At 53.0% G+C, this 27925-nt stretch overlaps 2 protein-coding genes and 1 non-coding gene across 20 annotated transcripts; 1 reads left to right on the top strand and 2 right to left on the bottom strand.

Annotated features, from left to right (window-relative positions):
* Window positions 1-80: 80 nt before the first annotated feature.
* Window positions 81-15808, bottom strand: ACAP1 (ArfGAP with coiled-coil, ankyrin repeat and PH domains 1). 9 transcript variants are annotated; one of them, XM_039847182.1, is made up of 30 exons: window positions 14491-15116; window positions 14019-14126; window positions 13822-13893; window positions 13494-13594; window positions 13161-13409; window positions 12599-12748; window positions 12370-12507; window positions 11776-11830; window positions 10922-11203; window positions 10352-10409; window positions 7468-7587; window positions 7204-7257; window positions 7060-7118; window positions 6638-6821; window positions 6465-6509; window positions 6246-6341; window positions 6061-6135; window positions 5862-5971; window positions 4688-4739; window positions 4491-4591; window positions 4032-4155; window positions 3720-3931; window positions 2974-3043; window positions 2757-2851; window positions 2478-2647; window positions 1713-1885; window positions 1176-1285; window positions 982-1092; window positions 579-628; window positions 81-273 (listed from the first exon to the last, which is right to left on the bottom strand). In XM_039847182.1, the coding sequence occupies exons 1-30, from the start codon at window positions 14982-14984 to the stop codon at window positions 173-175; spliced, it is 3819 nt and encodes a 1272-aa protein (XP_039703116.1). In that variant the 5' UTR covers window positions 14985-15116; the 3' UTR covers window positions 81-172. The 9 variants fall into 9 exon arrangements, with proteins under 9 accessions (XP_039703116.1, XP_039703121.1, XP_039703118.1 ...); XM_039847187.1 differs by lacking the exon at window positions 14491-15116 and adding an exon at window positions 15642-15808 and having other exon boundaries at window positions 85-273; XM_039847184.1 differs by having other exon boundaries at window positions 85-273; window positions 13308-13409.
* On the bottom strand, window positions 4995-5113 carry LOC120590001 (5S ribosomal RNA). Its single transcript, XR_005649617.1, has one exon. It is a non-coding gene; the product is annotated as a 5S ribosomal RNA (ribosomal RNA).
* Window positions 15809-15962: 154 nt separating the features above from the next.
* Window positions 15963-27906, top strand: NEURL4 (neuralized E3 ubiquitin protein ligase 4). 10 transcript variants are annotated; one of them, XM_039847179.1, is made up of 30 exons: window positions 15963-16389; window positions 17327-17771; window positions 17993-18058; window positions 18205-18233; window positions 18381-18503; window positions 18667-18778; window positions 18870-18958; window positions 19508-19580; window positions 19729-19993; window positions 20245-20426; window positions 20745-20830; window positions 20936-21110; window positions 21210-21408; window positions 21494-21570; window positions 21668-21746; window positions 22153-22328; window positions 22414-22545; window positions 22956-23101; window positions 23213-23437; window positions 23536-23634; window positions 23721-23882; window positions 24078-24242; window positions 24805-24963; window positions 25268-25447; window positions 25586-25673; window positions 25766-25873; window positions 26023-26167; window positions 26322-26434; window positions 26515-26680; window positions 27228-27906. In XM_039847179.1, the coding sequence occupies exons 1-30, from the start codon at window positions 16108-16110 to the stop codon at window positions 27430-27432; spliced, it is 4551 nt and encodes a 1516-aa protein (XP_039703113.1). In that variant the 5' UTR covers window positions 15963-16107; the 3' UTR covers window positions 27433-27906. The 10 variants fall into 10 exon arrangements, 9 of the variants coding, with proteins under 9 accessions (XP_039703113.1, XP_039703115.1, XP_039703108.1 ...); XM_039847181.1 differs by lacking the exon at window positions 17993-18058; XM_039847174.1 differs by having other exon boundaries at window positions 18205-18503; window positions 22153-22322.
* Window positions 27907-27925: the final 19 nt, after the last annotated feature.

The raw sequence follows: 27925 nt of genomic DNA, 5'->3' as shown, positions 1-27925 counted from the left end.
CATACACTCTGCACCTCAAGAGCCGCAGAGCCCAACACCTTGCTGGCCCAGAGGTGGTACCCGATAAATGAACTATGAAGGGAAGAGCAAAGTACATGGGCTTTAATGGCAACGGAGTCAGCAGTGGGAGAGGAAGGGCAGGGGTCGCTTGCAGGCTCACGAAGGCCTGAAATCAAAGCGTGTGGAGATCATGACTACGCCGGCTCAGCTTCTCCGGGTCGTCTGAAGCCATGAGAGAGAAGTCACGGAAGATGTCCAGATACGTCTCATCTCCTGAGGGGAGGGAGGAAGGGCTGGGAGTCCACAACTGGGCCCTAGCATGGGAGAATATGCTGGGGCCAGCTGGTCCAGCCAGCCTGGTAAGAGCATGGGTAGAGGAAACACCTGCACCATCAGGGCACAGCCCTCACCTTTGCTTTGTTTTGACGCCCTGGTGCATGGAATGTGCTTAATTCATATTTGTTGAATAAATAATAGAATTAATTGATGAAGATGGACATGCGGGGGACAGGTCACCAGGGAGCCAGAAGCCCAGAGTTACAATGTTGGGCCTAGTGGGGTGGGGTAGGGTACTTTACCTGTCTGGCCCTGGGCTGCTTCAGCCTCTCTCATCTTTGCCAACCGTAGCCTAAAGAGGAGAGAATTAAGGAATGAATGACAATCTCCTTAACTCTTCCTCATTCCAACTTCCCATCCTTTGAGCAGGTTGTTTATTTATTTGTTTCCCCAGGGTCTAGTGCTTAAAAGATGCCTGACAACAATGTTGATGAATGATGCCTTCCAGAATGAGCTCTTCACCCTCCGAAACTGCCTGCCTCCTTCCTACTCCATACCCCAATCAACACTTGGAGCAACCTGTCTCTCCCCCTGGTCCAGAAGCTGACCTCGCCAGTCCCCAGGCCTGGCACCTTCAGGTCTCCCCATTAGCCCCACCCATGTGGATGGTGCAGGTACTAGCTCTGCCCCCTTGGGCATCCTCACAGGGTGACGATGTCAGCATTGGCTGTTTCCATGGCGATAGTCAGAGGGTCCCTGCCTTCAGAGTCCTGAGCTCCCAGGTCAGCTCCCCTTTTCAGGAACAGGCAGGCCAGCCTAGAGAGGATAGCCAGGTTCAGCCAACAGCTCACCCCATCTGGAGCCTTTCTCCCCAAGGCCATCATCGCTGCCTCTCCTACCCAGTATGCCCAAGAATGGTTGCGTGGTGGAGCGGACCCCGGCCATGACTGTCTGCCTGGTTCACGTTAGCCCCATTCTGAAGGAGAAATTCACAGGCCAGAAGAGAATTCTGCATTGAGAAGTGGAGAATGGGGAGAGAATGTGGCATCCTTAGAGGCTGATTTAAAGATATTTTAGAGTAGGGTCAGTTCAGGGGGCAGGGTATGGGATCAGGAGTGTAGGGGTACAGCTAGGTGTCAGGCTCTGCTCTAGCTTTTTACATGTATTCATACGTTATATCCATAGTACAACCTAATGAGGTATAGGATCCCTTTTTACATCTGAGGAAACTAAGGCACAGAGCGATTCCTAACTGTAAGTGGTGAGAGCCTGGATTCAGATCCAGGTCATTTGCCTCTAAAGCACACACTCTTAGCAACCAGTCTCTATTGGTTATCATTCCCTATGGGGTAGGGGTAGGGGTAGGGGCAAGAAAGTCTGGAGTAGAGAAGGAAAGGAGCCTTAAGGTGGGGTGGGGAGGTTGGCAAGACCCTCACAGCAGCTGTGGCCTGAATCAGTGGTGTGGCATTCTCCTGACCCACGTTGACCCAGTTGACATCGGCTCCATGGGCGAGGGCATCAGCCATGGTGGGGAGGGATGGAGGATGCCCAGCCGCTCGAAACAGCAGAGCCCCAGGATGCAGGCTGCCCAGGTTATCAGAGGGTGGCTCTGTTAGAGAGAATCAGCTTTGAGTCTGGGAAGAAAACCCTCAGTAAAGTCCCCTGATGCTGTAATAGGACAGGTCACTTCCTGATCATGGGGAGGCTTTCAAGATTCTGGGGACTGTAGTAGGAAGTAGAGGTAAATGTGAGTGTGTGTGTGGGTGCCCCTAGGATATAGAGGCTACAAAACATCATTAACCTCTTCCTGTCCAACCACCCTGACTGGCTGGGATGTTGTGAGTGAGCTGACTCACTGAAGGTCTGTCTCAGCTCTCTTGGCTCCCTCCATCTACTCCAGCCAAACTTACACCCTCCTTCACAGGCCTTTGGAGACCCTAGCTCATTCTCAGTCCTTACTTTTCTCATGTTGTTGACACCCTTACATAGTCCTCCTTGCCTATTCCCAGCCCTATGCGCCTTCCCATTCTTCACTGTAACCCCCAGAACTCTTGCCTTCTAAAACCAGTGCTGGTGTTGTCTGGCCCCTCCAACGTTCTCAAAGGGAAAGCCTGGGTCTTATACTCTGAACCTCCCCACCAGGTTTTGCACAGTGCTGAGCATACAGCAGGTGCTCAGCAAATGCCCAACCAACCCTATACCTGGCTTGGATCTGAAGTTCCCCGGCTGGGGCTTAATGGAAGGCTTTGGGGGCACAGGAGGCTGCCCCCTTGGGGGGCCCCGGCCACCTCTTCGCCCTCGAATCTCAGGAAGCTTGGTCAGGAACTTCTTCTCTACGTATTTGGCATGAATCCAGGCCTCCTTCTCCTGCCTGGAGGGGTGGTAGGGGAAGAAGACAACAGTCTTCCCTCCTCCCATTCTAGAATTTCCTCCCTCCCTGTGAAGAGGGCAGCCCCAGCCTCTCCCCACCCCTGCCTCACCGGGAGCAGCTGGGGCCTGGCTTCTTCACAGCCATGGCCTCCACACGGGCCTCATAGATTTGGTTGATGACTACATTTCCCAGCTCACACATAAGCTACAGGCAGCCAAGGCAGAAGCAGAGTCAGGTGGGGGTGAGCATCTGAGCCCTCAGGGCTCTGCAACCCTGTCCTCACCCCACTCCACACCCCCATACTCTTCATGATACCCACGAGTCACCTTCACTAGTTCCGGCTCCCATGAGTCAAGTGTCAGAGACCGGACTTTAGAGAAATGAACTCCAAGGCTCCTGGAGGAATAGAATGAAAGTCAGGCCTTATGTGAGGCAGCAGCTGCGGGGAGCTGCTGCTGCTCCCGAAAAGACTTGGAGACAAAATCCTGCATGGGGGCCCATGTAGAAGTGCTGGGCCAAGAGGCAGCAAGGCAGCTGGGGCCATGTGGCCCTGACCTGCATCTGGCAGAATCCTGCCTGTTCACCATCCCTCTTCTCCTTTCTTCTCCTACATTTTATTTTAAGGGCTTCAACCTCTCCAGCCACCTCCTTCTCTCTTGGCACTTTGGCCTGGACAACTCTTTCCAGCCATTCTCCTTCCCTTCTTCTAATAGACTGACTCAGGGTGAGGACCATATCGACTTGCTAAGGCCTCACCTTTTTTCTCTCTGTTCTTCATTGTCTCCCCGACCCTCAGCATCCCTAACCCCACACCTCCTCCAATCAAACCAATAAACTCCTCTGAGTGTCCCCCAACCCTGGCTAGACCAGGACACCAAGGAGCTGAGCCTGCCTGGGTTTAACTTATGCCCCTCAGGCTTGGTCCAGGCCTGTGCCCGGTGACCGCTAGAACATAAGAGGAAGCCAGGGCAGGGTAGAAAGAGAAGAGCCTGTGTAATGGGCTCTTATCTTGGTTCCTCCAACACTGCAGCCAGAAGGAATGGGGCCAATGCCTGGGGCCTTGGGGAGTAACCTGTGGATGCCGGAGCACTGAATGCAGAGGGTGACACCAAGGTTGATGCTGGCCCACTCAGGGGCTGGTTCTCGGCAGTCGCAACACTGGGCATTGCCATCCACACTCTGCACCTGAGCTGCCACATGCCCCACTCCACCAGGCTCCCTTCCCTTGGTTGTCCCGCCGGAACCCAGGGTGGCAGCGGAGCCCATGCCCAGGTGTCCTGAGCCCTGAGGGAAACAGGGGAAAGAAGGAGTAGCCGCAGGGCCTAGGGGAAGGGATGCCCAATCTCCCTGGGCAGCCTGGGCCTACACTCCCATATTAAGGTACCTGGCCTGGACCCCGGGGGCTGTCATCAAGGTGAGCCTGGCTGAAGGCTGTGGCAATGCTGCTTTGTACAGCGCTGATCCACAGCTGCAGGAGGCGTTCTGAGTCAGCCTGTAGGAGGCAGGACCTGGGCAGGAGATGAGATGGAGAGCAGGGAGGGGTCTAAGGCCTAGGGAACATGTGGCAGAATGAGCAGGCTGACATTCAGCTAGTATTCAACTGGTATCAGTCATACTGAAATACTTTTGCAAGAGTTGGTAATATCCTTCTAAATATTTCCCATCACCCTATGCCCACCCCGCAGACTGCCCTACAGTACAGCCACCAAAGGGTTAATGCCTAGGGCTGCATGGGAGGCTTCCGAGTCCCTGCTCCAGTCAGTGATGCTGTTGTGATTGGCTCTACTTTTCCAGTTGGTAAAGATGTAGATATTAGAGCATCATCCCTAGGGATTACACTTACTTGCTTGGGGATACCACCTCAAAGCAGAACCTCCTTTCTGAGTCAGGACAGAGCTTCACTGTGCAGAGACGAAGGTCATCTACTACCACAGTCACAGGGTCCTGGCAGGGGAAGGTGATATACGGGCAAACATCCAGCCAGCTACAGCAAGGGCCGAGTCTCCCTAGGCCCAGGCCTTCAGGACCCAGGCTACCCACCTTGTACTTCTTCTGATAAACCAGTTGGTTGCTCTGAATAGTGAACCACCGTCTAGAGGAGATAGAAATAGAGTTATGGACACAGGCAGCATTGGGATGAGGCTCGGAACAGGAACAGCAGAGAGGCTGTGCCCTTTGCTCCATGAGGATCTTGCTGAGAGGAGAGAGACCTGGGCTGTCTGTCCCATGAGATGTTCCAGAGGAGGGAGGACAGACAGTTGTGCAGATGGGGACATCTAATGGGTGCTATTCACATCTTGGACAACTTAGATTTGATATATTTATTTATTTAGTTTTCTTTTTTTTAAGCCTACAGCACCTGGTATTCCCAGGTGGTCTCCCATCTGAGTACTAACCAGGCCTGACCCTGCTTAGCTTCCGAGATCAGATAGAATCGGGCGCGTTCAGGGTGGCATGGCTGTAGACAGATTTGATATATTTGTGAAGACAACTTTCCAGCAGATGACAATAAAATGCCTTTTCTAATAAAGTAAGTCTATTGCTACAATTTTTAACAGATGGCAGTATCTTGGAAAGGGCCTCTAATTTCTAATTTGCACAAAGATCCCATATGGGCTGGCAGTGGACCTAGAAGGGGAAGGAGTGAGTCAGAGCAGATCACCACTCTGCTCTGCACCCTGCAATGGCTTTTCATTTCCCTGAGCATTGAGCCCAAGTCCCTACAGAAGCTAACAAGGTGGTATCATAATTTACACCCCCCCATTAGCTCCAACTTCATCTCGTACTACTTCCTTCTCCCTCCCTCTGTTCATACTCACAGCCTCCTTTCTATTTCTCTGAAACTCAGGTTTCTCAGGGCCTCGGTGCTGGGCCCTTTCTGCTCAGAACATTCTTCCCTCAGATGTCCTTTTAAGTCTCCACTCAGAAGTCATGAGGCCTACTCGGACCACTCCATTTAAAATTGCAACCCCTTCTCAGCTATCCACATCCCTTTCTTTACTATTTTTTCTTCTGGCACTCTTACTTTCTAATATAAGTATACTAACATAATATTTACTTAATTTTTACATTATTGTCAGTCCTTGCTAATGAAATGTAAACTTTCTGAAGGCAGGGGCTTTTGTCTGTTTTCCCTTGCTGTGCTTAACATACTATAACCACTCAAAAATATTTAATTGAATGAGTTTGGCTAATTGAGGTGTCCTCTCCTCACCTGCTCCAGGTCTTAAATGCATTGCTGGCCCGTTTGAAGAGATGTCCTTCCATGACCAGGCCACCAGACCCCGCCTTTAGGCTTGGCTCTGGTTCCTCCCCACCCAGCTCCTAAGGGCACAGAAGGGTCCAAGGGCAACTTTGTGGGTAAGAGCAAGGGCCCAGGCCCACCTTATTCTCACCCACAGCCCAGCCCTTACCTTTTGTTTCAGCAGCACATGTCTCTGCTCCATGTCTCTCTTCTCTCGAGCTGAATTCAAAACCAGCTGGTGCAACTGGGCATAGGAGAGGCATCTTAGATGGCCCCCACCTCCCCCAACTAGGCCAGAAAAGTTATCTCAGAGCCCAATACCCTCTACCACCGGCCTGCTCTATAGGGCCCTACCTGGGCGCCCAGCTCCTTGCGATACTGGGCCAGCCGGCTCAGCTCTTCGTGGCCCTGCTGGAAATGGGTAGCCTGGGCCTCCACCAAACGCAGCACCTGGGGCATCCAAGGTGGGCAGATGGAAGAGCTGAGGAAGGACCCCTCACTCTTTCCCTCTTCTGTCCTGCTCTCCATCAGCAGGATCCTCCCCACCTTGCCCTTGCCACTACTACAACTCACAAACTCCATGATGTCAAACTTCCTCTTGTCCTCAATCACATTGATCTGAGGGCCCAAAAATACCTCAGGTCAGTCTTGAAAACATAGTGCCCCCTCCCACTGCACACCAGGGACTCTCCAGCCTCACGGTGATGAGCCCTTGGTACTCTAGGCAGACAGGTTGGGGCAGGCACCTGCAGGGCATAATCCAGTGCCCGTCCCCGGTACCCAGCTCGAGCAGTCTTCAAAGCAGCTCCTGCCTCTTCTGCTTCCTGGATCCGGCGCCTAGGGACTTCTGCGTTGTGGGTAAGAGCAGCCTCCAGGCTCTCAGCCCCCCGCCAGAAATCCCGGCGAGCCTCTCGGAAACCCCGGAGACCTCTGTGTGTAGGGGGATAACAAAGAATCCCAGCTATACCCATCTGCCCCCAGTAGCAAACTCCCAAAAGTAGGCCCACTCATAGCCTCTCAGCCTCTGTACAGTCAGAACTCCAAAGGGGTCCTTGAGATGGGGGATAGCAATTAGGCCACCAGAAGCCGCTAGTCTTGCAGCTTCATTCGGGGAGGCCCCTGTGGTATTGGGAAGAGGGCTGGAGGACTGGTTTCCCACTCAACTCACTCCTTGACCAAGGTTTGGATTTGCTGCTGCAGCGTGTGCTGGGTGGCATCTAGAAGCTCCTGAGGGGAAGCAGAAATTGGCAGGTGGGGGTCAGGACAACAGACAACCTTGCTCCCCCCACCAGCCCTACTTATCCCCACTCACCGAATGGCTATCCAGCTTGTGGCTCAGGCTCTCAGTGAATTTGTCTAGACATTCCTAAGCAAGAAGAGGCAGAGAAAGAGTACCAGGCATGGGGTAGTAGAGCCCTCCCCACCTCTAGACCCAGCGCTATGGCTGAATTGGATGGTAGCCCCAGCCTATCTCTGGCCTGGGACCTACAGACTCCAGACCAACCCTCCCCTTGCTTCCACAGGATCTCTGCTCATCTCAGACCCCATCCCACCCTGGTCTGGGCCCTCTACATACCACCATCATGGGCTCTGGTGGACCCAGGCGGGCCAGATCACAAATGCCAACAATGAAGGCACGGCCAGCAGCAAGGTAATGACGTCCACTTTCCAGGAGGCCATTACCCAGCTTGAGGAGCTAAGAAGCAATAGGGAGTCATGCCATGTGCCACCATAGTCGGTGACACACCCACTCCTGTCCCACTTTCTCTTCCCTTCCCCAGGGCTATGCCCCTCCTTTCCAACCTTGCCTACACTTCTCTGCAGCCCAGTCTAGCTCTCGCAGTTTCTAACACAGACTTGGTACCTTCTCATCTGAGTTACTTTACTCCCACTGCTCTGTGCCTGAAACAAAACTCCTCCCATCCTGTCACCAAAGCCAGTGTTAGCTTTGTCTCCAAAACATCTTTCTCTATCCGCTCCCACACATTTCTCCCTGCCCTGCCCCAACTGCTTGAATCCAGTTCCCTAGAAACTCCACCCTCATGCACCATTGGCTCACAGGAGGTGTCCTCTACCTAGTTGGTGTTAAATTCTACAGTACTTATTGTCTGGACTTATCTCATTCTATGCCTATTGAACATTCCCTCATAAATATTAAGCAATCACTAGGCCACAGGGTCAGGGGGAAGATGGCATGCTAGGTTACTCCTAAGGCCCATTCCACCTGGTCCTAAATAGCAAATAAGGAGGCTTGATAAACAAGGAGACAAGTGACTAGCTTGAAGAGTGTCTCCTTGGAAGAGCCAGGTGGCTGAGCCAGAAGCCAAAGTGAGGTCTCTTGATCCCTGGCTCTTGTTATCTGTAAGAACTGCACTGCCCCTAAAGTAATACCGCTTGGGTCTGGCCTAAGTCACCACATCTGGAATAGAACAATTGTCTGTGAAGCCTGTCAGCTTAGCCCAGTAAACTTTTGTTGAACTGAAAAACACTTTTTAGGACTAATGAAGGCTTCAGGGAAATGTAACTTGACTTGAGATATCTAGCAGGGTCAGTAATGGTCAGGAAACTAGCCACAATCAAACTTTTCCCCATATCTATGACATGGGACAAGGAACCAGATGCTCACAACGCCACTATATGGAGCTGAGGGACTGAGTGTCCACTTTTTCCCTTATTCACCCCTCCTCCATATATCATAACTTTCATAAGATTGAAGTAGTGACAAACTGGTACATCTATATAAAAGAATGGTATTCAGCAATGCAAAGGAATAAATTATTCATAAATGAACTATTGATAATAAACTGTTGATGCTATTGATACATAAGAGTTGAATAAACTTCAAGGACATTATTCTGAGTGGGGTAAAAAAAAAGGCCAGTCTTGAAAGGTCACATAATGTATTGATTCCACTTACATAACATTCTAGAAATGATAAAAGTCTAGAGATGGTGAACAGATGAGTGATTATCATGGATTAGAGAAGGGAGCAGGGAGGGTATCATTACAAAAGGTAGTACGAAAGAGTTCCTTTGTGGTGATAGGACTTTTGTTATCTTGAGTATGATGTTGTTATAAGAATCTATACATAGATAAAGTGCCACTGGATTATACACAAAGATTTTTTTTTTAATAGAGTATATTCAAAACAGGTAAAACCGATATAAGGTCTGTAGACAGTTCATTGCATCACGCCAATATCAATTTCCTAGTTTTGGTGGTGTACCATAGTTATATAAGATGCCGCCATTGGGAACAGCTGGGTAGTGGGTATGTGGGACATATCTGTATTATTTTTGCAACTTCTTATGAGTCTATAATTAACTCAAAATAAAAAGTTTAATTTAAAAAATATATTAATTGATCATCCACTTTTAGGCCATGATATAGTCACTGGGGATTGAGCAAAAACGACATAAAAGTCCCTCATGACACATTTTCATGAGGAAAAACAGACAAGAAAAAAATCAGCAAATGTGACAGACACATACTAAGGTGAATCCCAATGATTTCCACTTTTGCACAATCCCCACCCCTTGAATGTGAGTGAGGCCTGTGACTTGCTTCTAACCAGTACAGTAGGCCAAAGGTGATGGGATGGCACTTCAGTGATTAGGTTATGCCACATGGCAAAGGTGATGGATTTGCTCCTGTGATTATATTCTGATATAAACTGATGCCATCTTGCCAGCATAAACAAGGAAGACTCTCCTGCTGGCCTTAAAGAAGAAAGCTGCTATGAAGCATACAGGGCCAAATGGCAGGAGATTTGATGGCCTTGAGGAGAGAAGGGCCTCAGTCCTGCAATAGCAAGTCCTGCCAACAATCATGTGAACTTGGAAGAAAACCCTGAGCTTCATATGAGACTGCAGCCCCAACCAACACCTTGACTACAGCCTGTAAGACTCTGAACAGAGGACCAGCTAAGCTGTCCCTGACTCATGACCCACAGAAACTATGATAACAAATTATTAAGTCATTAAATTTGTAATAATTGGTTACACGGCAATAAAAATATAATACAGCAAGTAAACATATTGAGATAAATGCTGTAGAGAAAAATAACGAGGATGGGAGTGTATTTGTGTGTATGTGTACATGCATGTGCTGTTTTATAAAGAGTGGTCAGAGAAGGCCTAACGGTCTTGTATTTAGTGTTTACTAGTTTGTCCTCCATTGTCAGTCTATGGACTCCATGGGGACAGAAATAGTCTTGCTCTCCTCAACTGCCCAGGGTCTAGCAAAGGCAGGGCTCAAGAGCTGACTGGGTAAGTCCACAAGTGAGTCTTTTTTTCCAAGATCCTGACCTCCTTGAGGGAACAGAACCACCTCTGTGTTTCTATGTAGCCCCCAAATATCTACCCCACATGATTAGCATTCAATAATTTCTAAGATTCATTCTCCATATCCAACTTTCTCCCTGGCTCCACCTCTCTCATCTTAATCTGATCCCGGGTCACCTTTTCCAGTCGGGTCTCCAATTCAGATACTTCGGCTTCCACCAGCTCTATAGAGGCTCTGGGAAAGGAGAAATGGGGTCAAGGGAACAGAGCTTGGGTCCATTTGGTTTGTTTGCCTTGGCAGGGTCATGTTCGGGGTTGGGGTAGGGAGTAAAGGGTACAGACAGAAAAAGCTGGTGAGTTAAGAAGGCCCACCTACCTATCCTGTTTTGCTCACTAATTCCACAGTGTGATACATACTACAGCCCAGGCCAGAGCAGGAAGGGTAGAAGGAGGGTGGATGTGGCGAGGGCAGGAAGTTGCTAACCGCCCAGAGCAGGTGCTGGGGGAGGGGTAGGGGTCCCAGTAAGAGGGAGGATGGAATGCCAGCTCTGGGGGTGAGAGGCTGGAGGTCCCCTCTGGATTTGATAGCAGAGGTACTACTTTGGCCCACAAGCTTGATCCTGTCCCTTTGAGACCTATTCCCTGTTAGGACATCTGGCCTGGGGAAGTGTATGTGTGTGTGTGTGTGTGTATCTTGAGGTAAGTTGGACTACCCTTCCTCTGTCCCCTAGACCTGCGCACACTTACCGGAAGCGGGGCGAGTCCTTAAGACACTCTTCGAAGTCCAGCTTGACCGTCATCTCAGTTTGACTGCTGTGGGGCCACTGGTCCCTGGGGCCAGGCAGGTGGGGATGCAGGTGGAGGCACTTCCTGCCCCAGGAGGGGCGTTGATGAGGAAGGAGGAGAGGGTCCTCTCCTGGGTAGAGCCTGGGGGGGGTCCGCAATTCTTTTCCCAAGGGAAAGGGGTGTCCTAGGAGGAGCTCTAACCCCCACACTTCCAGGCAGCGCTGGGAGGGGCAGAGGCGGGGCCTAGGCAGAGGAGAGGGGCCTGAGATCAGAGAAGCCACAGCCCCGCCCTCAGAGACTATCTGCTGTCACCTTCCTGCTGGGGGCTGAGTCTCTCTCTGCTTCTTTCTCCTTTCGTGGTTGAGTTTTGGGAGTCTGGCAGATATAGGTTCAAATCATGATTTGGTCACTTAGAGGTTATGTGACCCTGAGCAAGCTCTCTGATTCCTGTTTCCTCATCTGGAAGATGGGTATGACAACCCCTGCCTCCAGGGTTGTTGTAAGAATTAAAGATGGTATGGTTGACTGAATCACACCTATCACTGTCATCCTGCTGCAGTTAGGTCTTCTTGGACTCCAAGGATCTTCTTGAGTCCAGTCCCCCAGACTACTCCAAACTTTCTTCTCTGCTCTGGCTGCTTGCGGTTTCCTGTGTATGAACTTCCCTCCCTCCTCCCCTTTCCTCAGTGACTGAGTAGGCCCAGCCTGGGCCCCCAATTCACAGCACCCAGACTCTTGCTCTTCTTTTTATTTCCTACTTCTAGGGTGGTGAGGGCAGGGGAAAGTTGGCTCCCACCCCATCTCCAGCTGGCTACATTTTCTGTTGTCTGGTTTCCTTCTCCTGAGTCCATAGAAGCCACAGGGATTCATCTGGAGAGAGAAGGGGTTGGGTTAGTGGTTTTCTTGCAGCAGGAATGAGATCTGGCTCATGTGGCCTCCAGATTCCCTAGAACCTACCCTCAGCCCCTCTCCCTCCCTGGCCAGTGCAGGCAGCTTCTTGCCCCTGCCTGGGCTCACGTTGGCACTGGTTTTGGTTTGAGGAGTTTTAGTTACTTCCAGGTTCCCCCTCTGAGCTTTCTGGGCTTTGGCAGTTCAGCCCTCTGGATGCCAGACACTGACACCAACCAGACTCTGCTTGAGACCCACTGTCTTTGAAAAAAAGGGCAGTACCAGGAGTGGGATGGGTGGCAGAGAGGAGTCAGAGAGGAGGCATGGGGCCAGCAGGTGGTGCCAAGCTAGAGGGGGCACTGAGCCTCTCTGGTTCCTTTCTATACAATGTGGGCCTTGCACACTAGGATGGTTAGGGCCTTAGCACCTGTTGTTATCTACTGGTCTGAAAAGAATGGGAGTTGGGGAACAGGAGCTTGCCAAGAGCCATGCTTAGTGAGATGGTGGTCTGGTGCCCTCACCAGGCTGCAGTGGTGTCACTGTCACTCTCAGGGAGTTCTCGATGGCCTTGTGATCCTGAAGGGGGCTTCCCATGTGGTCCAGCAAACGGACCTCAGTTCTTATGGAATTCTCACTCACCCCGTTCAAGCTTGTGGAGCCTGGAAGCATCAGGGGATCAGGGTTGGGGAACCCATCAGTCTGTTGGTTTTCAGCCCTCTTGCCCCCAGACTGACTAGACCCAGCTCTCACTGTTCTGCTGCTCATCTTCCATGTCCTCCTCAAGCTCTGGGTGGGGACAGGACCTCAGGTATCTTCCTTTGCTATAATACTCCTTTCGCTGCATCTTGTCCAACGAGATGGTAGCTGAAGCTGGGGACAGATTTCTGAAGGTAGAGGAATCTGAGGAATTACCCAAATCAATTTGAGTCTTATGGCCACCCAGGGTATCTAGGCCTCCCAGGTGTCTACTTTACCCACACCCCCACCACAGGGGAGAAGCTCAAGCCCCAGGTTCTCATCTCACTTCTATTACCTCCTCCCATTTTAGAAAACCTTCAGTGACCTCTCCATCCCTCACAGCTCTCTTGGGCTTTCTGTTCCTCCTCACCACCCACCCTTCCCTGGGGACTATCCAGATGGGGAATCCACCCCAGCTGCCCCTCTGTCCTCCCTGGGGTCACCTCCCAGTATTAACTCCCCCTCAGGCAGCAGGGCCCTGGGCTGATCAATGCCCACTGAGAAAGACAGGCTACAGTGGAGAGAGCTCTGGGCTACAATTCTCTTGAGTCCCTGGGGTCCCACCATAGCTAACCCTGGGCTTCTGGGATGTGGTTCCTGGTCATCAGGCCAATCTCATCTTTGACTCCTCTGGCCAGTCCTCCTGCCCAGCTTCTCTCCGCAAGCCTGGGCCCTGGGTCCAGCATCATACTTCGACCGCCACTGCCCTTACTGACATTACCCACATTGCTGTTATTATTATCCAATGGCAGGTTTTTCTGATTCTTGAGGAATTTTCCTTCATTGTAGTGTGCCTTACGGCGCTTCTCAAAATCACTGGAGTCTGTGGGCCAGTTTAAGAGCTCAGCTTTCCTGCTACGCTCTCATCACAGATTCACTCCACCTCCCCTCTCCATTCAATCCCCACCTCTCCTCTCACATGTCTTGGAAAAGTTGTCTGAAGACCCTGAGCTTCTGTTATCACCATACTGGAGGACCTTGGGGCAGAAATTGTCCACTGTTGCAAACCTGAAGGGGAAGGAGACTAGTTGGGGGCAACAAAGGGAGAAAAAAACAATAGGGGCAGGTGGTCGAAAGGGCCAAGCTGGCTGACTCCCCAATCTTGGCCTTGGCCTGAGGGGAACCGTAGTACCTTCCATTTGGGGGGCCAGAAAGCAGAGCTGGCCCAGACCCCAGAGATTTGAGGTCTGAGGAAGACACCCTATATCCCTACTGATCTCTGGCAGGGCTCTCACCTCTCTGCTAGTGCTTCTGGAGTCACTGTGTGGGATGACCCTGCGAGCAGGTTCTCATCGCTGTCTTGCAGCCTACAGAGGGAGGAAGCAGTGCTGAGAGGCAGGCATCAGGCAATATTCAGTCCCTGAGGCCTCTCTGCCTTCCCCCAATCCCTTCCTTTGAATAGGGAAGCGAGTCGGGGCTGAAGGCTCAGCACCTGTGGTAGGGAGTGCTGGGCTCATCCACCTTCATGAATCCATAGTCCTTGTCAACAGGGTGGTAGGTGGCCACGATATTCATTTCATCCCAGTGCTGAGATTTTTTCCTAGGGTGGGGGCAGGACACAAAAAAGGGAAGGTAACCTTCAAGTAACCTCCTCTTCCCAGGCCTCCCTAATTCTTTCGGTCATTCAAAAACTTTTTCTTGTACTCCCCTGCAGTTCCAGAGGTGTAAGAGGATGGGGTTGGAGTCACACCTAATTACAATCACGTACTATGTAGCCAGAGTTTATCCGGTACCTACTGCTTTCCTAAAGACTTGGAAACAGATTTCACACTCACTTGCCCTCACCTACTCCCACTTCCAGTTCTCAGAACTATGCACCTTCCCTCCTCGCTCCGCCCTCTCCACTGTCTGGAACTCCTCCCTCCCGCCTCCGCGCTGCCGGCCCGCTGAGCTGGGATCCTTACTTTTCCTCAGTGGGGGATTTATGCATCAAGGTGGAGCTACTGTTTTTTAGGATGCTCCGGGGCCGATCCTCACAGGGTTTGTGGTGGTGCAAGCAAGTTGACCCCGAGCGCGGACTGCATCCGGAGTTGTGTACCCCAGACCCCTCGGACCCAAGGCCGGACGTCCGAGATATGCTTGTTCCAGGAAAGGGGGTATTAAATCCGCCAGGGTATGTGCCGGACCCAAGGCTGTGGCCTGCAACCTCCCCAGGATGTTGGTTGGGCCCGGAACCGAGGACTGCTATCACCCCGGAGGGCCAGCTAGAACCAGGACTGCGAATTACGACTCCCCCAGAGTGCAGAGGGTGCCCAGAACCGTGAGACAAGACAACTCCGGAGGGCAACCCGGCGCCTGCCTCGACTCCTCTGATGCCTCCTGGCACTCCCCTGGTTGCCCCTCCAAGGAATTCCCGATTGAGGCCGCCAGCAGCCCCCAGAGAGTCCTGCTTCTCCATGACCCCACTAGGGGGCCACTCTCAACTACCCCGACCCGCCTCCCTGCTCCACATAGCCTCTCCCCTGAGGCCCCGCCCCCACCGCGGAGGACAAGGGATGCTTGGATCCCTCCTCCTACTATGCTCCTTGGAGTCCCGGTGGGCAGAATCAAGACTATATATAGGGACCTTGGGCTGGGAGCCCCTCCGCTTGCTCCTCCCCTTATTGTCCCACCCAAAAATCTTATTTCTTTGTCTCTGGGTTTTGTTCCCGCCCTTTTCTCCCCATCACCGCCCTCATCTGAATTGTCCAATCATAGGGGTCCTAGTCTTGGGGTCAGAAGCCTTGTGACGTCACAGTCCTTCAACCTTAACGCGAGGGTCAGAGTTGGGCTGGGAGCTTTATAGCTCTGGGGGATCTTTTGGGACCATTAGCGTCGTTGCTTGAAACTGCCTGCCTAGGTTTCTTTGGATTTTTTATTCGTGGCTTTAACATCTATGTTTGGATTGGTGTTAAAGGTGGGCTTGACTGGAAACACCGTGAGCCTTTTTCCTCCAAAAGTCGGCCCGCTTTGCCTCTCACGAGAGGTGATAGAAAGTGGAGAGATTGCAACACTGTTGCAATACATGTCGGGGCTCAGTGGTGTGGAGGGCAGAGATTTTCATTCATATAGCTACCTGTTCCGCTCACACCGCTTTCAGGCCTGTTGCGTGAAGAGGAGACACCTCCTCCTGTTGCCATAAACCGAATTCTTCTAGGTGTAGCCTGTATCGGGGGCAGTGTCGTCGGTGCCGCTGTCGCAAAGTTGAAAGTGTTCTTGGCGTCCGCATTCCCCCTCCGTCGTAAAGATGCCTGCGGCAGTCATTTCTTCCACTGTCGCAAAAACTCCCTGCCCGTCTTCACCTATCTCGGAGCCATTCCGTCTCCTCGTCATGCCGTAAAGCAAACCTTTCCGACCCCGTCGTCCTTCTGTTCCCACGGTGGTAGTCATTAACTCCCTAGCCTGGAATGCTTCAGTACTCGGCAGTGCCGTAAAGCACAGCTGGCCTCAGCTCGGGGTTTTATTCCTTCTGGGTGTCTGTGCACCGCCGTTGCCACGGTGCCGCCAAGCGCGGCTGTCGCGCGGCCCCGGCGTCAGCGGCGATGGCGGCGGGGTCGGGTGGGAGTGGGGGATCTGGGGGAGGCCCCGGGTCGGGGCCTGGTGGGGGTGGAGGCCCTAGCGCGAGCGGTTCTGGACCGGAGTCTGGCGGGGGTCTGGGCAGCTGCGGGGAGCTGCACCCGCGCACTGGACGCTTGGTGAGCCTGTCGGCCTGTGGTCGTACAGCGCGGCGGCAGCAGCCGGGCCAGGAGTTTAACCACGGGCTGGTGTTGAGCCGGGAACCCTTGCGCGATGGACGTGTCTTCACCGTCCGCATCGATCGCAAGGTGCGGAGCTGGGACCGCGGAACCGGGACCGCGGAACCGAAATGTGGAGGGTGTTGGGAATGGACCAGAGGGAGACGGGGTAAGACAGTCAAGTTAGCTCACATCACCGGGTACCAGGAGGGAACCGACAGACTTAGGACACCAGGTGACGGGCAGGAAGAGAGCGTGAAGCAGAAACATTCAGTCTGAAGGAGACAAAGAGAGCTTGAGTTTTCTCAAGACCCAGGAGCAGTGAGGGTACACGGGGCCTCACCCACTAGAACGACTAGGGAACAAATCTCCTGGAACAATTCCTGGGAGATAGCGGATGGAAAAATATCAGAGATGTGATGGGTGGAGAAGAGAGATAACCAAAGAAAGAACAAACCATTGAAAGACAAACTCAGAGTTGGGTGGGAAAGATAGGTAAGGAGAGCTGCTCAGGGAGAACGACCTGTGTATGCTTTGTGTGTGATTTATTTGGTCAAGAGACCAGGTGCACAAAGATCGAATTTGGAAAGAGTGAATCAGAGTGGAGCCAGAGACTAGGAGAGAATTAAGCCGGGAGCAGAGAGTAATTTACAAGATCAGAGAATATGGGTGCGGAGAACTGTGATTTGGGGTGGTTGAGCCACAGAGACCAGCGAAGTTAGAGGAAGCAAGGAGGCTGGAGCCAGGGAATTTAGCAGCATGATGGGAAAGGGACAGATATTGTAGACACTGAACAACCTGAGTACAGAGCTGAGTTTCTAGGCAGAGCAGACCAAACAATCCCTGAGACAGTCCAGAAGAATGTCTTGTGAGACAGCATCTCTGGATTAGCGTCTCGTGTCTCAAGAGGGAAAAGCCAGTTAAGCTGTCTGAGAGGTGGGAAGAGCGGAATGCAGTAGCCTGTGAAATGTGGTGGGAGATCCATTTGTGGCCCATCCTGATCCTCTGTCCACCACCCCTATCGCAGGTCAATTCCTGGAGTGGCTCCATTGAGATTGGGGTGACGGCACTGGACCCTAGTGTGCTGGACTTCCCAAGCAGTGCCACAGGGCTGAAGGGGGGCTCATGGGTAGTGTCGGGCTGCTCAGTGCTGAGGGATGGACGTTCTGTGCTGGAGGAGTATGGTCAGGACCTGGACCAGCTTGGTGAAGGGGACCGTGTGGGCGTGGAGCGCACGGTTGCTGGGGAACTGCGGCTCTGGGTGAATGGGCGGGATTGCGGTGTGGCTGCCACGGGCCTGCCTGCTCGTGTCTGGGCTGTTGTGGACCTTTACGGCAAATGCACTCAGATCACTGTGCTACCCCCTGAGCCAGGCTTCAGCCCCCCTACTCCCGTCCCAACACCTCCCCTTGAGCCCTCCACTCCCCCTGAAGATTCTGTCTTGGCTGAACAAGGAACCTCTGGGGATGAAGGTGAGAACACAACTAGGGCAGTGGTGGAGGGGTGGGGCAGAGGGAATGGCTGAAGGAATGGGGAAAATGTAGTGACAAGTGACACTGGGTGTGGACATGGCTGCTCAGACCCCTGAGTCTGTTGAAGGGGAGATCAGGGGATAGAGGAGGGGGTCTCCTGGCTGTGGGCCCTGCAGCAGGGTCTAAACCCTTGTTCCCCTCCCATCCCACCTGGTCCCCAGCCTTCATGGTGTCCCCAGCGCAGGCCCGCCCGGAGACGTTTCCTAACAGCCTTGAGTCGCATAATGGTGAGGGCTTCGGGGAGGCTCTGGGAAGGGGAGTGGGAAGTGAGGTGGACAAGGGAGGGACCTCAGGAGAGGGGTAGGGAGAAGACTGCAAGCCTAAGAGTGTAGAGCCTCATTTCTGCTTCCTTTCTTTTGTCCTAATGCCATAGACTTTGCCAGCATGGAACTATCTGAGGTGGTGAGCAACACCATCTTGTCTGCTTACAATGGGGGGCTCCTAAATGTGAACCTGAGCCCCCCACCAGCAGGGGAAGGGCTGGGGTCTAGCTGTGCTGCTACCTCACCCATCCTTACTTCCAATGACGCCCTGCTCTTTCATGAGAAGTGTGGAACTCTCATCAAACTCAGCAACAATAATAAGACAGCAGAGCGTCGCCGGCCCCTGGATGAATTCAACAATGGGGTTGTCATGACCAACCGCCCGCTCCGGGACAATGAGATGTTTGAGGTGTGCAAGATTCTGGGGTCTGGCTGGCATCTCATCCTCTGGGAGCTAAAGATGGAGCTTGATCCTTGATGCTGGAAAGGTGGGGACAAGGGAAGAGCCAAGGGCTGAGGATCTTTTGCATTTACATTTCCTGCCTCTCTCTTTTGCTAATATTCCACCCAAGATCCGCATCGACAAGCTCGTAGATAAGTGGTCAGGCTCCATTGAGATCGGTGTCACCACCCACAACCCCAACAATTTGGAATATCCAGCCACCATGACCAACCTGCAGTCAGGTACCAGCCACTGACAGGGTGGGGGCAAGGACCTGTGGTCACTGGGGTCAAGGAAGCCCATACCCTAACCAGGGTATCCGCTTTCCCCTAGGCACCATCATGATGAGCGGCTGCGGGATCCTGACAAATGGCAAGGGCACCCGCCGCGAGTACTGTGAATTTAGTCTGGATGAGCTGCAGGTGAGGGTGGGGCACAGCCTGGGTCACTCTCCAGGGGAGTCCCCTGTGTGCTGCATCCTTGCCTGGGCACCTCAGTCTGCTCTGAGATCTAGAGCAAGGCTCTTTTTCTTTCGCCTCAAGGTTTCTTCTGAGAAGACAATGTTTCCCAACAGTTAGCCACTCAAGATTTTAGCGTCAGATGAGTTCGATTCATTTTGTTGTTTGGTCATTTGTAGTAGTGACCTGAGGCAGAAGCTCATCCTCTTTGGTAGTTTTTCCTTTTTTTTTTTTTTTTCCAGAAAATGTCTAAAAGGAGCCTGTTAGTACTGTTTTATAGATTGTTGTGAGCATCAAACAAGTAGATGTTTATAAGGTGATGACGTAACATAGTGTCTGACTTGCATTGAGCGTTCAGGGTGGTCTGAGACTCATGGGAACTTTTTGGAGCTGTTCTCCGGTAACTCGGGGTGATGAGAAGGCTCTAGGACTGCTCTGTTCTCACGGTGCCTACAACTGTCCGGAGCCTGATTGTGGATGGATTCCAGACTGTTATTTTTCTGTTTTGAATAGGAGGGTGACCATATTGGTCTCACAAGGAAGTCCAACTCTGCCCTCCACTTCTTCATTAATGGCATTGATCAGGGTAAGGGGAAGCTCAGAGAGGGCTGCCGGGCCAGGGCTTTCAGTGGGGTGGTCTGTGCCTCATCCTCCTGCCTTTCTGATATCAGTCTCCCTATGTCTGACCTTTCTCCCCTCACCCCCCCACATTCCTGTGCCTACTATCCCTATAGGCGTGGCTACCCCATTGACACCCCCGGTGGTGTATGGTGTGGTGGACTTGTATGGGATGGCAGTGAAGGTAACCATCGTCCACAATAACAACCACAGCGACCGTTTACGCCGGAACAATGCCATTCTGCGGGCACTGTCCCCTGAGGGTGCTCTCCGCCGTGCTGCTCCTGCTACCCAGGCAGAACCTGAGCGCCTGCTTTTCCACCCCAACTGTGGGCAGAAGGCAGCCATTACCCACGAGGGACGCACTGCCCTGAGGCCCCAGTATGGCCCATGGGGTGGGGAGAAGCCTGCAGAAGGGGCTCTAATGGAATTGGGGGAAGGTGTGAGGAAGTGGGAGGTAGAGGGTGTCAGGTCTGGGGCATCCTGGACAGAAAAGGTGGGGAGCCTTCTGAATTTTGAAGTTTATCTGGTTAACTTGGGGCAGTGGGTGTCGGGCAGGCATTGCTGGGCTAAGTTCTGGTGCTCTCGGAGTTTGAGTTGCAGGTCTGACTCTCCACTTGCTGTGCCCTCAGTGCTACCGATGACTTCAATCATGGCGTGGTGCTGAGCAGCAGAGCCCTGCGGGATGGAGAGGTGTTCCAGGTGCGCATCGACAAAATGGTGGACAAATGGGCTGGCTCCATTGAGATTGGTGTCACCACCCACAACCCTGCCTACCTCCAGTTGCCCTCCACCATGACCAACTTGCGCTCTGGTGAGCTCCTAAGAAAGGCGGGGCCAGGATAGGGTCTAGGGTCCTGGGATTGAAGCTGTCTCCACAACCCTGATGCTTGTTCTCCAGCCCCTTTTTCACTTGTCACACTTAAGATGACTGAGTCAGTGGCTGAGGAGTGTCACATGAACAGGGCCTGTGGCTGGTTTGGGAACAGCAGAATTTTCTTGCCCTAATTTTGGAAGAAAGCCGAGTGTCAAAAAAGGCTTATGGCTTTGGGGAGTAAAGTGGGGAATGGTATATAAAGGAGAGGAGCCCTGGTTTCCCCCTCATGTTCTCTGCCACTTCTTGTCTCCTTAGGTACCTGGATGATGACCGGGAATGGGGTGATGCACAATGGGACGACCATCTTGGATGAATATGGGCACAACCTGGACCGCCTCAAGGTGGGAGAGTGGGTCTGCCACCAGCTCTCAGCAGTGGGGAGTAGGCAAGATGGGGCTGCTGCAGAACCAGCCCAGGCAAGGACTCTGCCTGACTCCTCACTCCAGCCCCGCTTCTTCCAAGGCAGGGGACACGGTGGGCGTGGTGCGGCGGGAGGATGGGACTCTCCACTTCTTTGTCAATGGGATGACTCAGGGCCCTGCTGCCTGGAATGTGCCCCCGGGCGTCTATGCTGTTGTGGATCTCTACGGCCAAGCGGCTCAGGCGACCATCGTGGACGACGTGGGTGAGGGCCGGGCTTTGTAGGGGCAGGAGGGTGGAGTGGCTTTGGGAGGCCTCAGAGACAGCTATAAGCTTAATGAGTGATGTCCTCCTTTGTAGAGGTGCCACCAGTCCCTGAGTCACTCCCTGAGGGCAACAATCAGGTGTCTCCAAGCTCCCCATCATCAGGGGCTGGGGGATCTGACCTGCGCTTCCACCAGCTACATGGCAGTAACGCAGTCATCACTAATGGGGGACGCACCGCACTCCGCCACAACTGCCGCAGCGAGTTCAATGATGCCATTGTCATCTCCAACCGGTCAGTGTCTGGACTTGCATTTCCCCACTTTCCTACTGCCCAACCACCTACTTAGGGCCTGTCTGATCACCACTTTTCCTGGCAGGGCCCTGCGGGATGGAGAGCTGTTTGAAATTGTCATTCAGAAGATGGTGGACCGCTGGTCAGGGTCCATTGAAGCTGGTGAGGGGCACTTGTGTGCATGTGTGTGTGCTAGGGGAGGTGCTGGCTACCTCCCAAGCTGGGGGCTTGGCTCTGAACTACCCCTGCCTCCTTCCAGGAGTGACCGCTATTCGGCCGGAGGACCTTGAATTCCCCAACACAATGACAGACATTGACTATGATACTTGGATGCTGAGGTTGGGTTGCTTGCTTTGTAGACCAGCTGGGCAGGGCTGGGTGGAGCTGGCTGAGATGAGGGAAGCAGGATTTGGGACCTGTGTGGCCATGGACATTGACAGACGTAGGGGATCTGGCTGCCTCTTCTCTTCAATTCTGGGAAGCCTCTCCTGTACAAGGACAGAGCTCCTCTTCCATAGAGTACTACCCTCCTTCCTTCTTCCTGCTTTTCCATGGGGGGTGGGGTGGTGGATCCCAGGGACGTAGGAAACAGGATTGAGTCTCAGACCCCAGATTGTGGCAGAGACCTTCAAGGCACTAGAGGCACTAGAAGGTACTAGAAAGTTCTGACAGGCAGAGGCTGGTCAGGGACCTATGTGGGGAGGAAGCTGGGAGGCCGACCTGTTACTATTGTTATCCCTCCAGTGGCACAGCCATCATGCAAGATGGTAACACAATGCGCAACAACTATGGGTGCGACCTTGATGCGCTGGGCACGGGTGCACGCATTGGCATGATGCGAACTGCTAAGGGCGATTTGCACTACTTCATCAACGGCCAGGACCAAGGTGCTGCCTGCTCAGGCTTGCCTCCGGGTAAAGGTGACTACTCTGGCATTCGACTTGCCACCCTCAGCCCAGCCCACCTTGTGCTATCAAGTTTCTGATTCCCTCCCTTCCTACCCAGAGGTGTATGCAGTAGTGGATCTCTATGGCCAGTGTGTCCAAGTATCCATCACCAATGCCACCGGTCCCATGGACAACAGCCTAGCGACCAGCAATACCGCCACTGAGAAGTCATTTCCCCTGCACTCCCCAGGTTCAGCTGGCTGGGAGGGAGGGCGAGCTCTGCTTGTCTGCTGTGGGCCTGAAGTATACAGCTTCCAGGTCAGGGAAGCTATTCAAAGGCAGGCTGGCTGCAGCAACTCCAGGCAAAGGGGAAGGAACCACCCATGGGGGAAAGTAGCTAAGAAGAGGGCAGGAGGTTACACCTGGTACACAGGGCCTGGACACTTCCCTGCCACCCAGAAACCAGGACACCATAAGCTAAGAATACCAGGTTTGGGGATGAATCTTACTGTGGTAAAAAGAGGTATCAGATCTTGAAGGAGTAATGGCAGATGGGACCTTTATGTCAACTTTGTTTCACCTGAAAGCCTTGCTGTATAATATCTATGTGAAGCTCACTGTCCGAGTCTTACCCCTTTCTCCGGTGCCATCTCTCCACAGTGGCTGGTGTGGCTCACCGATTCCACAGTACTTGTGGCAAGAATGTCACTTTGGAGGAAGATGGCACGAGGGCGGTGCGTGCAGCTGGCTATGCTCATGGCCTCGTCTTCAGCACCAAGGAGCTCAGGGCTGAGGAAGTCTTTGAGGTGGGCTGTGGATATGTAACAGAGGCTGTCAGGCCCTTTGTAACAGAGCCAGACTGCTTCCTACCTTCCTGCCGTCATCTGATACCAACTAATATTTTCTTTCTCACACAGGTGAAAGTGGAAGAGCTGGATGAGAAGTGGGCAGGTTCCCTCCGGCTGGGGCTGACCACACTAGCACCAGGGGAGATGGGACCTGGAACAGGCGGTGGCCCTGGGCTGCCTCCTTCTCTACCAGAGCTCCGGACTAAGACCACCTGGATGGTGTCCAGCTGTGAAGTGAGGCGCGATGGGCAGCTTCAGAGGATGAATTATGGCCGGAACCTAGAGAGGCTAGGGGTGAAGTAGCTGGATCCAGGAACAAGGACTGGGAGTGGGATTGGTGGTGGCAGAGAGAGGTAGGCTGAGTATCTGTCCTTGTCTCACCTTGGTTCTAGGTGGGAAGTCGTGTGGGCATTCGGCGGGGGACAGATGACACAATGCACATTGTGATAGATGGAGAGGATATGGGGCCTGCAGCCACTGGCGTTGCCAAGGTAGACCCAAAAGTTGCCTTGGATTTTGGGAGTGGGGTTGAAATCTTCCACTCATCTCCTACTTCCTGGGTCTTGTGTGTCCCCAGAACGTGTGGGCTGTGTTGGATCTATATGGGCCAGTGCGGAGTGTGTCTATTGTCAGCTCTGCAAGGCTAGAGGAGCCAGAAGGCACCCGGCCTCCTTCCCCCAGCTCAGACACCGGAAGTGAGGGCGAGGAGGACAACGAGGGCGAGGAGCATGGCCTGGGAGTAAGAGGCTGCAGCAGGGCCCTTTGGGCACATGGATGAGTGGTTGATGGGCCATTGGCCACCAGGTTGTTTTTGGGTTCTCCGATCATGTCCTGGGTGGGCAGAGGCTTACACACAAGCTCTGTGTGAACTCCACTGGGATGTCTCGGACTTCACATTGATAACCCCAGCAGCTTAGTCTTTCTTCCACACCAGGGGCAGGATCAAGTCGCCATTATGCATACAGCCCTCGAGTTCCTGGAGAACCATGGAAAGAATATCCTCTTGTCCAATGGGAACCGTACAGCTACGCGGGTGGCCAGTTACAATCAGGGCATTGTTGTCATCAGCCAGCCCCTAGTGCCCCAGCTGCTTGTCCAGGTGGGCCTTGCCTCATTACCCCCAGCAACTTACTCATGGTGACCCAGGGCCAGCCCTCCTAGAACAGAGCCTTTCCAGGTTGAGGACAAAGTGGAAGGCCAGCCCCTTGGATGTACTTCCCAGGCTTTTGTTCATACCTTGTGATAGGAGTTGTAGGTCGGTTACCAGGAAGCACCTACCTGGTACCTGTAGTGAGGGAAGCAGTAGGGAGGAGTTAATGGAGCCTAAGGGAGATGCCTGATTCTGAATGTGAGAGCAAGGAGGGCTTTCCAGAAGAGGGGCTTTTATGCAGCAAACTAAAAGGGGTTAGTGTTAGGGGAAAGAAGTCCCTAGGGACAAGAATCTTTACAGAGTCAACAGCAAGACCAAGGCTGAAAGAGGGAAGGAAACAAGTGAATCTGTAGTTTCTGATCCCTCTAAATGTCAGAAGAGGCAGCATCCCAGGCCACACTCTGAGAGATGTTATCTTCTCTCCCTGGCTGGGGTGAGGAGCATGGGTCTGCTGGGAGGGTGGCCTCTCATCAGGAGGCCATAACTGGGGAGTAGTCACCTTTTCCCCCAGGTGCGGATAGACTTCCTGAATCGGCAGTGGACATCTTCCCTTGTCCTGGGAGTCATCACATGCCCACCTGAGAGACTCAACTTCCCTGCCTCTGCCTGTGCCCTCAAACGGGCAGCCTGGCTGCTGCGGGGCCGAGGGGTCTTCCACAATGGCCTCAAGGTAGGTAGGGGAAAGAAGGGAGAGACCAGGTCTCTGAGTAGGGAGGGGCTAGCCACAAGGGCGTGAATGTCATTACCTGGACAGTATTGGAGTTGCTGCCTCCTATGTCCTTGCCTTTGAAATGTTGCAGTGGGGGAGAGGGAAGGTGGAATCTAGGTCATTGAAGCAGAGGGTAGAGCCCAGGCATTGGGCAAATGTGGAGGCAAAGCCCAGGGACTGGCAACTCGAAGCTGAGTGAAGCATGGGGGTGGCTATTGCTGATAGGATTCTGATCTCTGGGAAGACAACAGATCTCTCCTCGCAGATCTGTGAGAAGTTTGGGCCAAACCTGGACACGTGTCCTGAAGGCACCATCTTGGGACTGCGGCTAGACAGCTCTGGGGGGCTGCATCTCCATGTCAATGGGATGGACCAGGGGGTGGCTGTGCCAGATGTCCCTCAGCCATGCCATGCACTTGTGGACCTCTATGGGCAATGTGAGCAGGTTAGTGCCAATGGAAGCAGGGAGGAGGGAATGCTTGAGAGACAGCTGTCCAAGAAAAGAGGAACACTATGGTCCAAGGAGGGAATCAGCAGGGCCTGAGGGCTGGTAATGCTCTGCCTGACCATCCCTCTTCTGCAGGTGACAATTGTGAGCCCTGAACCAGGAGCTGCCATTGGGAAAAGTGCTGGAATCCAAGGGGACATGGAGAAAGCTGACATGGTAGATGGTGAGCCAGCCCTAAGGGACCAGGATCCTACCTCACCCCACCTTGTAGTTCTAGCCCCATCTTTTGTGACCTCTGTCCCTCTGCTCCTCCAGGGATCAAGGAGAGTGTGTGCTGGGGTCCACCACCTGCTGCCAGCCCACTCAAGAGCTGCGAATACCATGCCCTTTGCTCCCGTTTCCAGGAACTGCTATTACTTCCTGGTGAGTTCCCAGTCCCCCAGAACCCACCTCATTCCCTGGACCAGTGCAGGGCCATGTCTAGAGTCCTGGAGATGAGTTAGAAGAAGCTGTGTGGTTGAGACCCCAAGGTGGGAGCCACAGCATCAAGTCTGCCACTGACTCTCCTGCAGAGGATTATTTCATGCCACCACCGAAGCGTAGCCTGTGCTACTGTGAGTCTTGCCGGAAGCTGCGAGGGGACGAGGCCCACAGGCGCCGTGGGGAGCCCCCTCGAGAATACGCCCTACCGTTTGGCTGGTGCAGGTTCAACCTCAGGTACAAATGGGGCGGGGTCATGTGTCTCCCTTACGGTTCTTTGCCTCCTTGAGAAAGAAGTTTAACAAGAGGGTATATGCAAGAAGTAACAAAACTTATCTAGGAGATGACCTTGGGGAGCCAATGACCTTTGTCCTATCTGCCCACCTCCTAGGGTGAATCCCCACCTGGAGGCTGGGACACTAACCAAGAAGTGGCACATGGCATATCACGGTAGCAACGTGGCAGTTGTCCGGAGGGTGCTGGACCGAGGAGAGCTGGGAGCAGGTACCATACCTCTGGTACAGTCAGGGCAGGCCAGGCCTATGGGCCACAGCAGGATTTCCATGACCCAGTTCTCTTCACAGGGACTGCCTCCATCCTGAGCTGCCGGCCCTTGAAGGGAGAGCCCGGGGGAGAGTTTGAGGAGCCTGGTGAGAACTGCGCACCTCCTCGGGAGGAGCAGCCCCCTCCAGTGCTTCTTTCTCCTTCCCTCCAATATGCTGGGGCTGAGACCCTGGCATCCAAAGTGCAGTGAGTACATGCATGGGAGGGGGCCCCAGCACCACTTGGGTCTCCATGATTTTCCTTCTCTTTTCTCACCTTGTTTTGCTAGTCTTCAGTCCTTTTGTCACACATTCGTTTAAAACAAATGCCATTGCTTTTGTGCTATCTCAGTGAACAAAAAAGGGTATCTTGCTCTTGTGGAACTTATATTTTCTCTAAAATGTTATGCATAATAAATATTTAGTATTTTTAAAGGTGACAAGTAGTACTATGGAAACAAAAAGTAGAGTTGGTGGAAATGGATCAGAAGTACAGTTGGAGCAGGCGTATTAAGTAGGGTAGCCAGGGTACGCATTATGAAGGTGAGATTTGAGCAAAGTCTGGAAAAGGAGGTGAGGGAGTTAGCTGAGCAGGCATTGAGAGGAATACCATTTAGAGAGAACAGCTAGAGCTGTCCCTATAAGATGGGAGTGATTCCTAGGAACGGTGAGGCCAGTGCAGTGGTTGCAGTTAGCAAGGAGAAGTGACAGGAACCAGAGACCCCACTGCCCTCCTTTTGCTTCTTGCCTGACAGATTCCGGGACCCCAAATCCCAGCGGACACACCAGGCCCAAGTGGCATTCCAGGTGTGTGTGCGCCCTGGCTCCTACACCCCTGGCCCTCCTTCTGCTGCCCTCAGAGAACCTCCTGACCCTCACTTCAGCCCAGCCGAACTTGAATGGGTAACCAAGGAGAAGGGGGCCACGCTCCTCTATGCCCTGCTGGTACGGGTGGAATGAGGGGTGAGACCTCACTACTACAAGCACAGTTGGGCTTTGGGCCTGTGGACTCCAGTGACGACTGCCTCCACCTCATTCCAGTGACCCAGGGCATGCACGGTGCTCAGCCTGGCGATGCACAGGAGCATGTAGGCAGGCTCTCAGTTAGATGGAAAGTGGAGCACATGTCCATATCCAGGGCCCAGAACACTCCCTCTGAGGTGAGGGAGTTTGTGGAGAGCCCAGCTCCAGGCCCTGGGTAACACCTCTCATGCACTGATTTGGGGAACACAACTCCTTATGACTCCCTCCCCTGTATCACTTAATTTATTTCCGTTTTTGTTCTTGGTTACTGTGAATCCCAGAGGAGTTTCCCTGTGCCCCACATGAAGCTGCTTTTTTTCGGGGGCCACCGAACAGGAGCGGGGAAGGTGGGGCCCTCTGTACAGTTATGACTCTGATTTCTAAAGAGCCAATAAACAACGTCTGAGAGCATCCGCTTCGCCTCTCAATC

Source organism: Pteropus medius, unplaced genomic scaffold (genome assembly GCF_902729225.1).
Source record: "Pteropus medius unplaced genomic scaffold, Ma_sr-lr_union100, whole genome shotgun sequence".
Classification (NCBI taxonomy): Eukaryota; Metazoa; Chordata; class Mammalia; order Chiroptera; family Pteropodidae; genus Pteropus; species Pteropus medius.
The sequence above is the reverse complement of the archived record's forward strand: the minus strand, read 5'-3'. Positions and strand labels throughout refer to the sequence as shown.

Excerpts from the sequence above, each read along its gene's own strand:
- NEURL4 (XM_039847173.1), top strand. The coding sequence starts at position 16,108 with ATGGCGGCGGGGTCGGGTGGGAGTGGGGGATCTGGGGGAGGCCCCGGG. Across the intron at positions 18,504-18,666 it reads GGGACAATGAGATGTTTGAG|ATCCGCATCGACAAGCTCGT; the intron begins GTGTGCAAGATT and ends ATTCCACCCAAG. Across the intron at positions 22,329-22,413 it reads AGGCTTGCCTCCGGGTAAAG|AGGTGTATGCAGTAGTGGAT; the intron begins GTGACTACTCTG and ends CTTCCTACCCAG.
- ACAP1 (XM_039847182.1), bottom strand. The coding sequence starts at position 14,984 with ATGGAGAAGCAGGACTCTCTGGGGGCTGCTGGCGGCCTCAATCGGGAA. Across the intron at positions 5,972-6,060 it reads ATGTGCTGCTGAAACAAAAG|GAGCTGGGTGGGGAGGAACC; the intron begins GTAAGGGCTGGG and ends CTGTGCCCTTAG. Across the intron at positions 274-578 it reads AGCAGCCCAGGGCCAGACAG|GAGATGAGACGTATCTGGAC; the intron begins GTAAAGTACCCT and ends CCCTCCCCTCAG.